The sequence below is a fragment of the Bison bison genome, unplaced genomic scaffold, assembly GCF_000754665.1.
Source record: "Bison bison bison isolate TAMUID 2011002044 unplaced genomic scaffold, Bison_UMD1.0 scf7180017851101, whole genome shotgun sequence".
NCBI classification, from domain to species: domain Eukaryota; kingdom Metazoa; phylum Chordata; class Mammalia; order Artiodactyla; family Bovidae; genus Bison; species Bison bison.
Window position 1 is genome coordinate 18,241 of NW_011481674.1, and position 10,560 is coordinate 28,800.

The 10,560-nt window shown below is 47.1% G+C and overlaps 1 protein-coding gene across 1 annotated transcript; it reads left to right on the forward strand.

Moving 5' to 3' along the window:
- Nucleotides 1-452: 452 nt before the first annotated feature.
- Nucleotides 453-7,774, forward strand: GML (glycosylphosphatidylinositol anchored molecule like). The gene is made up of 3 exons (XM_010850017.1): nucleotides 453-527; nucleotides 1,118-1,225; nucleotides 7,302-7,774. The coding sequence occupies exons 1-3, from the start codon at nucleotides 467-469 to the stop codon at nucleotides 7,598-7,600; spliced, it is 468 nt and encodes a 155-aa protein (XP_010848319.1). The 5' UTR covers nucleotides 453-466; the 3' UTR covers nucleotides 7,601-7,774.
- Nucleotides 7,775-10,560: the final 2,786 nt, after the last annotated feature.

Consider the following 10,560-nt stretch of genomic DNA (forward strand, 5'->3'; position numbering starts at 1 on the left):
GCTTCTTCTCCACTAGTTCCTCTTCTCTTGTCACTGCCCTCTACTTCTGTCTCAGAGCTCATACAAGTTAGAAGTACTTGAATGGAGCATGTTCCAGCTCTTCACACAGGTCAGCCTTGAGGTCGGGACACCACAGGGAGATCAGGGGTTCCTTGTGGAGTGTGAGGGCCACGAGGAGACAGCCCCAGACCACTCTGAGCCTCACGCTCTGCCTGATGGAGAGTAGGAGCATGTCTTCATCTAGGATGAAGGCTTGAGCGAGGCGAAGCCACTGTGTGTAGGAAAGGGCTGCAAGCTCGTCACTACCCAGAGCCATGCTCAGCCGAGAGCCAGAGGTGCTGGAAGGTGGGAAGGGTGGTCAGGAGTCGTGCTGCTCAGATGAGAGACCAGAAGTGGCTATAAGAGCCACACACTTGCTGACTTGTGCCCTGGCTTTCCTCACCTACAGGTTCAAGCCCTCACAGGGATGATGCTCCTCTTTGCCTTCCTCCTCTTCATGGGATTGCCACTGGGCTTCGTCGAGCCCTGTGAGTATCAGTGCTTCTGTTTCTTGAAGAGGATGAGACTTGACTTTATTGGGGTCATTTTAAGGGTCTGAATGGAATTTTCACCATTTTAGCCAGCTGAGATCTCCATCTTAGCAATTGTGCAGTTGGTGAGCACAGGGTGTCCAGGAGCAGGGGGAGGGTCAGGATGGAGGGAAGCCCCTCTAAGGACCAGTGGATGCAGGGCCTCAGGGTGGGCACGGGGGAGTCTCTGGCTGTGGCCCTTCCTCTTTGGAACAGGCGGGCATGGCTGGGTGCAGGGAACTCAGGGAGGCTTTGGTCCCTTATGACTACAGGCTCTGCGTGAAAAGGTGGGTCCATCAACAGAGGAGAGGCTCACAGTCCTGACAGCTGGGAGCTTTCCTGAGAACCTGTCTCTGAGAAGAAAAAACTCCTGGGTGTACCTGGCGTCCTGGTGTCCAGGAAGCTCATGCTGCCCAGGCTCGGAGCCCACTGAGGACTGAGCTGTGTAGCCTCAGGGAGTCCTTGAGGCTGAGGGAAGGGTCCGGCTGCTGGGCAGATGCAGTGAGTGGCAATGAAGGTGGAGTCTGACTCTGTTCTCTTTTATCTAGGGACCTTTAACGTACAATGCCATGAGTGTATCGTGAAAAACACCTTCCATTGTCCAGTTAAGAGAACGTGTCCTTATGATATTAGGCGCTGTTTTACTGTCTCCATGCGTAAGTACCAGATTACCTTCTTACTCCTTAACGAGTCACCCCATCAATGCAGTTTCAGGGGACACCGTCACTCTTTTCTCTGTACCCATCCCGAGAGCGTGTTTCTATGTTGAGGCTCAGCGCCATTAAAGGGCAGGCAGTAGTAGCCTCTTGCAGAGACACATAGCCTGCCACGTGGGCCCATGTGTCCACAGGTGTCCTGCCGTGTCTTCAGGGGCTGGAAGGACTGCTGCCACTCAAGGCCTCCACTCCTTGGCCATCCCTGGTCAATGAGGTAGATTCCCCAGTGCAGCTTAGGCAATTCCTTGTTTCCCACAGGAGCGTGGTCCTCTGGAAGGTTTTCCAACAAAGCAGGCCCAAAACGTGGATGCACCTTAGATCCCTCAGGAACGTGCTTACCACACAAGGAGCTGATGTAGAAGGGCCATGGCAACTGCAGACTATCAGCAGAAGACCATGCTATAGGCGCTTTCTTGTTGAGGGTCTGTATGATCTTTGGGACATCAGCAAAAACATATTTCCTGGTCTCCATTCATTTCTGGGTCCCTAGATTCCTTATGACAAATAATGAACAGAGCGACTCCCTTGTATAGCTTCTTTGCAAGGGACTGTAAACTTACCTAGGGAGGCCAGGTGCCTAGATAAGTTGGCAGTGTAGATGGAAAATCATCCCCAGGTGAAGTTGTTGATGAGGTAATGAAAATTCTAGTGGACCTGAATATTCTTGCTCACTCGAGAAGTTTAGGCACTGGGGACTTCCCTGGTGGTCCAGTGTTAAGAATCTACCTTTCAGTGCACGGGACGTGGGTTCAACCCTGGTTGGGGAACTGGGATCCCACATGTGGCAGGGCGGTTAAGGCCGTCTTCTACAACTAATGATCCCTCATGCTCTGGAGCCCGTGGGCCACAAGGAGAGAGAAGCCTGGGTGCCACAAGGAAAGCTCCCACATCCTGCATCTAAGACCTGATGTGGCCCAAACTATGGAATACATAAACATTTTTCAAAAGAATTTAAGGCCTTGTAACAAAGAGGAACCGGATGTCAAATTGTCAACATCCATTGGATCATCGAAAAAATTAGAGTTCCAGAAAAACATCTACCTGTGCTTTCTTGACTATGCCAAAGCCTTTGACTGTGTGGATCACAGCAAACTGTGTAAAATTCTGAAAGAGATGGGAGTACCAGACCATCTGACGTTCCTCTTGAGAAATCTGTATGCAGATCAAGAAGCAACAGTTAGAACTGGACATGGAACAACAGAGTGGTTGGTTCCAGATCAGGAAAGGAGTATGTCAAGGCTGTATATTGTCACTCTGCTCACTTAACCTATACACAGAGTACATCATGAGAAACGCTGGGATGGATGAAGCACAAGCTGAAATCAAGATTGCTGGGAGAAATATCAATAACCTCAGATACCCAGATGACACCACCCTTATGGCAGAAAGTGAAGAAGAACTAAAGAGCCTGTTGATGAGAGTGAAAGAGGAGAGTGAAAATGCTGGCTGAAAACTCAACATTCAGAAAACTAAGATCATGGCATCTGGTCCCATCACTTCATGGCAAATAGATGGGGAAACAATGGAAACAGTGAGAGACTTTATTTTGGGGGGCTCCAAAATCACTGCAGATGGTGACTGCAGCCATGAAATTAAAAGACATTTGCTTCTTGGAAGAAAAGCTGTGGCCAAACTAGACAGCATATTAAAAAGCAGAGACATTACTTTACCTACAAAGGTCCATCTAGTCAAAGCTATGGCTTTTCCAGTAATCATGTATGGATGTGAGATTTGGACTATACAGAAAGCTGAGTGCTGAAGAATTGATAGTTTTGAGTTGTAGTGTTGGAGAAGACTCTTGAAAGTCCCTTGGACTGCAAGGAGATCCAACCAGTCCATCCTAAACGAAATCAGTCCTGAACATTGACTGGACGGACTGATGCTGAAGCTGAAACTCCAATACTTTGGCCACCTGATGTGAAGAACCGACTCACTGGAAAAGACCCTGATGCTGGGAAATATTGAAGATGAGTGGAGAAGGGGACGACAAAGGATGAGACGGTTGGATAGCATCACCACTCAGTGCATATGAGTTTGAGTAAACTCTGGGAGGTGGTGATGGACAGAGAAGCGTGGCATGCTGCAGTCCGTGGGGTTGCAAAGAGTCAAACATGACTGAACAACTGAACTGAACAAATAAAAGTTTGTGTGCACCAGGACTCATGTGAAAGGAGCAGTGACCCCACAAGAGACCAAGGCAGACTTGCTTGTGAATGTTCGAGAGTCTCTGGCAGAGGTGTGGGTTGACAGTGGCCTGCTGTGGGGTCAGGGGCACAGGCCACAGCAGTCCTGGGAGGTGTAGCATGTTGGCGTAAATCCTCTTGGAGGAGATCACCATTCGCCTGACCATAGAGCCTGCAGCCTATCATAGACACTACAGACTCCAGGACTGGGCTGCCTTAGACCAAACTACAGTGAGGGAGCACCACCCCACCCATCAGCAGAGAATTGGATTAAAGGTTTACTGAGCAAGGCCCTGCCCACCAGAGCAAGACCAGGTCTTCCACAAAGCCAGTCCTTCCCATCAGGAGGTTTGCACAAGCCTCTCATCCCCATCCATCAGAGGCCAGACAGAATGAAAACCACAATCACAGAAAACTAATCAAAAAGGTCACATGGATCACAGCCTTGTGTATTTCAATGAAACTCTGAGCCACGCAGTGCAGGGCCACCCAAGGCAGATGGGTCATGGTGGAGAGCTCTAAGAAAACGTGGCCCACTGGAGAAGGGAATGGCAAACCACTTCACCATTCTTGCCTTGAGAACCCATGAACAGTATGGAAAGGCAAATGATACTGAAAGATGAACGTCCTAGGTTAGTATCCAATATCCTACTGGGAAGAGCAGAGAAATAGCTCCAGAAAGAATGAAGAGGCTGAGCCAAAGCAGAAACAACCCTGCATTGTAGATGTTTGGTGGTGAAAGTCTGAAGCTGTAAAGAAGACTATTGCATAGGAACCTGGAAGGTTAGGTCCATGAATCAAGGTAAATTGGATGTTGTCCAACAGGAAAGTGGTCAAACCGGAGATGGCAAGAGTGAACATTGACATTTTAGGAATCAGTGAACTAAAATGGACGGGAATGGGAGATTTAATTCAGATGACCATTATATCTACTACTGTGGGCAAGAATCACTTAGAAGAAATGGAGTAGCCCTAATAGTCAACCAAAGAGTCCAAAATGCAGTACTTGGGGGCAGTCTGAAAAGTGACAGAATGACCTTGGTTTGTTTCTGAGACAAACCATTCAACGTGACAGTAATCCAAGTCTTATGTCCCAGCCACTAATGCCAAAGAAGCTGAAGTGGAACGGTTTTATGAAAACCTACCAGACCTTCTAGCATGTGTGCATGCTAGTTGCTTCAGTTGTGTCCGACTCTCTGCAATTCTGTGGACTGTAGTCCGCCAGGCTCCTCTGTTCATGGGATTATTGAGGCAAGAATACTGGAATGGGTTGCCGGGCCCTGCTCTAGGGGATCTTCCCGACCCAAGGATCAAACTTAGATCTCTTACATCGCCTACATTGGCAGGCAGGTTCTTGACCACTAGTGCCATCTGGGAAGCCCCACAGACCTTCTAGAACTAACACACACACCGAAAGATGTCCTTTTCATCATGGGGAATGGAATGCAAAAGTAAGAAGTCAAGGGATATGTAGAGTAATAGACAACTTTGTCCTTGAGTACAAAACGAAGCAGGGCAAAGGCTAACAGAGTTTTGCCAAGAGAATGCACTGGTCATAGCAAATACCCTCTTTCAACAACACAAGAGGTGAGTCCACATGTGGACATCACCAGATGATCGATACCAAAATCCAATTGATTATATTCTTTACAGGCAAAGTTGGAGAAGCTCTATACAACAGTAAAAACAAGACCCAGAGCTGACTGTGGCTCAGATCATGAACTGCTTATTGGAAAATTCAGACTTAAATTGTAGAAACTAGGGGAAACCACTCGGCCACTCTGGTGTGAGCTAAATAAAATAATTTGTACAGTAGAAGTGACAAATAGATTCAAGGGATTTGATCTGAAAGACCGAGTCCCTGAAGAACTATGGATGGACGGACGTTCATAACATTGTACAGGTGGTGGTGACCAAAACAATCCCCAAGAAAAACAAACGCAAGAAAGCAAAATGGTTGTCTGAGGAAGCCTTGCAAATAACAGAGAAGAGACGTGGAAGACAAAGGAGAAAGGGAAAGATGTATCCACCTGAATGCAGAGTTCCAGAGAATAGCAAAGAGAGATAAGAAAGCCTTCTTAAGTGAACAGTGCAAAGAAATAGAGGAAAACAATAGAATGGGAAAGACCAGAGATCTCCTCAAGAAAACTAGAGATACCAAGGGAACATTGCAGGCAAAGATGGGCTCCATAAAGGGCAGAAATGGCAAGGAGCTAAGAGACGCAGAAGAGACAAAAAAGAAGCATCAGGAACACACAGAAGAACTATACAAAAAAGGTCTTAATGACCTGGATAACCACAACGGCATGGTCACTTACTTAGAGCCAGACATCCAAGAGTGTGATCCAGTGGGCCTTTGCAACCATTGCTAAGAGCAAAGCTAGTGGAAGTGATGGAATTCCAGCTGAGCTCTTTCAAACCCTAAAAGATGATGCTGTTGAAGTGCTACACTCAATATGCCAGCAGATTTAGAAAACTCAGCAGTGGCCACAGGCCTAGAAAAGGTCAGTTGTCACTCCAGTCCCAAAGAAGGGCAACACCAAAGAATGTTCAAATTGCTGCACTATTTCACTCATTTCACATGCTAGCAGGTTGATGCTGAAAATCCTTCAAGCTAGGCTTCAACATTACAGGAGCCCAGATCTTCCAGATATACAAGGTGTATTTAGAAAAGGCAGAGGAACCAGAGATCAAATTGCCAACATCTGTTGGATCATCGAAAAAGCAAGAGAGTTCCAGAAAACCATCTCCTTCTGCTTTATTGACTACACCAAAGCGGTTGACTGTGTGGATCACAACAAACTGGAAAAATCTTAAAGGGATGGGAATACCAGACCACTTTACCTGCCTCCTGAGAAACCTGTATGCTGGTCAAGAAGCAGCAGTTAGAACCAGACTTAACAACGAACTGGTTCAAAATTGGGAAAAGAGTACATCATGGCTGTATATTGTCACCCTGCTTATTTAATTTATTCAAAGATTACATCATGCAAACTTCCAGGCTGGATGAATCACAAACTGGAATCAACACTGCCAGGAGAAATATCAGCAACCTCAGATATGCAGATGGCACCACCCTAATGGCAGGAAGTGAAGAGGAACTAAAGAGTCCTGATGAAGATGAAAGAGAAGAGGGAAAAGGCTGGCTTAGAACTCAACATTCAAAAAATGAAGATTATGGCCTGCAGTCCCATCACTTCATTGCAAATAGATGGGGGGGAAAATGGAAACAGTAACAGATTTTATTTTGTTGGGATCCAAAATCACTGAGAATGGTGACTGCAGAATGGTGAAATTAAAAGATGCTTGCTCCTTGGGAAAAAAAGGTGTGACACATCTAAAACAGCACATTAAAAAGCAGACACATCACTTTGCCGACAGAAGTCCTTATAGTCAAGGCTATGGTTTTTCCAGTAGTCGTGTATGGATGTGAGATCTGGACCAAAGAATTGATGCTTTTGAACTGTGGTGTTACAGAAGATCTTGAGAGTCCCTGAAGCTCCAGTACTTCGGCCACCTGGGGCAGAGTCGGTTTATTGTAAAAGACCCTGAAGCTGGCAAAGGTTGAAGGCAGGAGGAGAAAGGGGATACAGAGGATGAGATGGTTGAATGGCATCATCAGTCAGTGGACACGTGTTTGAGCGAACTTCAGGAGATAATGAAGGACAGGGAAGCCTGGCGTGCTGTCTTCATGGGGTCGAAAAGAGTCAGATATGACTGCACGACAGAACAACAACAATATTTAGGGATGGAGCTAGTTAAGATAACTGTGCTTCGATATTTGGATGTTGAAAGCATGAAATCTGTGATTTTCATTTCTGTTTCTTTTTTAGGTTTGAATTCTCGGGAAATACTCGTTTACAAGAACTGTACATTTAACTGCACATTTCTGTATAGAGCCGAAGAGCCTCGGGAAACCCCCAGAAGAAAGACGACTCATAGATTTAACAGTTTCTATTGGGTTCATTGTTGTGGTTCGAACATGTGCAATTTTGGAGGACCTACTAATCTGGAGAGGGACATCACACTCGATTATCCACTTGAAGAGGATATCGAAGGAAATGCGCAATTGGTGCAATCCACTGTGTTCCTAAGCATCGTCTCCATCCTGGTCAGGAACACACTGACGTGAGAGGCCTCCTTTGGGGGGGCTGACTATCTCCCCATCTCTCACAAGGTAGCTGTCCTTTACTGTCTTGTGAGCCAGACACTGACCCCTGGAGCCCCGAGTTGATGAGTTCCCCATTTAGGAATTGTTTCCAGAGAGAAATAAACACCAGAATCGTTCAGGTTCTGTGGACTCAGAGATTTCTTTGTGGTTTTAACGTTTGATCTTTCTTCCCTTCGGTAGGTGTCACCTCACACAACCTCTTGCCACTTTAGTGAGCAGAGGTGGAGTATTTTAGTAACAGCAAAAGCGTCACAGGGCCTGGTCTACATGCCCACCTAAAGAGCGGCCCCAGGTTTGCTCAGACCACATGCCCCTGAGGCACCCGAGCCTGCACGCTCCCAGTCTTCAGGTGGGGATGGCGGAAGTCGAGAGTGTGCTTGGCAGAGCAGTGGAATGAGGACAGGCAGAGCTGCCATGGAGACTGTACATCGCCCTGCACATCGCCCTGTTGCCGTCAGACACCTTCTGCACGACTCGAGCCGTCTCCCACGGTGGCGCTTGGCTTCCTAAGAGTGACGGAAGGTTTCTCCAGATGCTGCCTATTAGGAGGGTGAGGGCCCTAAGGCCAGCCTCTGACTGCCTTGAAGTGGCAGGTACAGAAGTCCAGGCGACTGCTGTCACGCTCCGTGCTCCCAAGGTCAGCATCAGAAAAAGGTGTTGACGGAACAGAAACTCAGACCATCGTTGCTCTCTTCCTCCTTCTACTCCTTTAAATCACCCTGAATTGAAATGACTGAGATAAAGCAGTGCCTCAAATTCAGATTTTTAACAGCACTCGCTGCCAATTTAAGAATCTCGCCAAATCCAGGATCATGAAGAATTCGCTTCGTGTATTCTTCTGAGGCTTTTACACTGTTAGCTCTTATGATTAAGTCTTTGGGCATTTGAGTCGGTTCTTGTCTGAATGAGGTAGAGGTCCACCTTCTTTTTTTCCCACGTGGCTAGAAAGTTGTGCCAGCAACATTCCTCGAAAACAGATGCTCCCTGTTGAATGGCCTTAGCCCCTCTGTAAAAGCTCAAGTGACCACAGACATATCATTTCATTTCTGGACGCTGTGTTCAAGTCCATTGGTCTGTCTGTCCTTGTGCCAGTAGCATCCTGTCTTGAGCAGTTTGCTATGCAGTAAGCTTAGAAATCAGCAAACGCGAGTCCTCCTGCCTTGTCATTCTTTTTTAGGATTACACTGGCCATCTAGGTTCCTTGCATTCATGTGAATTTCAGAATCAACTTGGCACTTTCTACACAGATGAACATGGAGTTTTCAGAGCACGCATGTGTGCTCAGTACTTTCCGTCATGTCTGACTCTTTGCAGCCCTATGAGCTGTAGCCCATCAGGCTCCTCTGTCCATGGGATTCTCCAGGCAAGAATGCTGGAATGAGTTGCCATGCCCTCCTCTAGGGGATCTTCCCAGACCAGGGAATTAACTTGGATCTCCTGCATTGCAGGTGGATTCTTTATCCCTGAGCTGCCAGGGAAGCCCGGAAATTTCACTGGGATTACATCAAACCTGAGAGTGATGTGAGGAGAATTGTCCTGGTAGCAGTATGCTCTCTTCTGACCCATGGATGCAGGAGGCTCTACAACTCTAGCCGTCTTTCATTTCTTCGGTGGTGCTTTGTGGTTTTCCCAGGACAGATTTGAACATCTGTTGCTGAACTAATTCCTAGGTGTTTCCCTCTTTTTGACACTCTTGTAAATGGAATGTGTTTCCTTCGTCATTACAAGTGAAGAGAAATGCAATAGATTTTTATACCTGGCACTTGGATCTTGAAATACTGCTGCAAGCTTTCTTAGAAATCATCCTTTGAAGTGATTTCCTTCGGGTGGTCTGTAAGCAGGATCATCTGATCCATCCGTAGAGACAGTTTTCCTTCCTCTTCTGCCTGGATGACTTCTAGTTGCCAAACTGCTCTGGTAGAACCTCCAGGACTGGGCTGACTGGCAGTGGTGAGAGCAGACCTTGTGTTCCTGGTCTGAGGAGGAAAGCAGCCTGTTTTTCACAATGAAGTATGGTGTTAGCCCTGGGTTCTCATAGATGCCCTTGTTCCACTCCTGGTTTGTGCCGTAGCTCTTAGCACAGCAATGGTATTGAATTTGCTTAAATGCTCCTCTGTATCTATAGAGGTGGGGAGGATGTGAATTTTTTTTTCTATGCTACTAATGGGCTCATTGTCCTCTTATGATGAACGGACGTTTGGATATTGATAAGCGCGTGTTAAGTGATCAATGAAAGGGGATATTTAGCCATTTGAAACTAGCCCGCAATCTGACCGGTGTCCAGGGTTCTACAAGCACCTAAGACCCCTCCTGCAAGGTAGGCAACTCCTCCCACAAGAAAGCTGAAGAACACTTTGTGGAGACCTGACAGTTGTGGGATGCTCGGTCATCCCCCAGGGCAGCCACAGACAGAAAGCTTCCAGACACCAGCTGTCTGCTTAAATGAGCCACTGAGGGTCCTCGGGTTCGAGCAAGGATCAAGCTAATACTCTGAAAATCCCCCCACTCCAGCAACTCTACACAATCCAGAACATGTAGAAAGTGCACTTCTGTGCTTGTAAAAGGGCAGGATGTCTTCAGGACCAGGAAGCAACGCATGACCAGGAGCAGGGAGGAGGGAGCACGGAAGCCAGTACAGCGCTGCCAGGGGAGGCTTGGGGCCAAGCCACCAAGCCTGATGGTCTGCTGGCCCCACTTCCCAGGGAAAGGCTTGAAGCACAGGACAAGAGTGAGATTAGGAATCACAACTAGAACCCTGCGGAGAGGCCAGGCTTTTAAAAGAAGGCTGAACTTGAAACACCTGTCAGCTGCATGTATTGTTTAATGTATTTATTTTTAATTGAAGGATAATTGCTTTCCAGTGTTGTGTTGGCTTCTGCCATATCTCAGCATGAAGCAGCCACAGGTATACATGGTTCCCT

Excerpts from the sequence above, each read along its gene's own strand:
- GML (XM_010850017.1), top strand. The coding sequence starts at position 467 with ATGATGCTCCTCTTTGCCTTCCTCCTCTTCATGGGATTGCCACTGGGC. Across the intron at positions 528-1,117 it reads ACTGGGCTTCGTCGAGCCCT|GGACCTTTAACGTACAATGC; the intron begins GTGAGTATCAGT and ends TCTTTTATCTAG. Across the intron at positions 1,226-7,301 it reads CTGTTTTACTGTCTCCATGC|GTTTGAATTCTCGGGAAATA; the intron begins GTAAGTACCAGA and ends TTTCTTTTTTAG.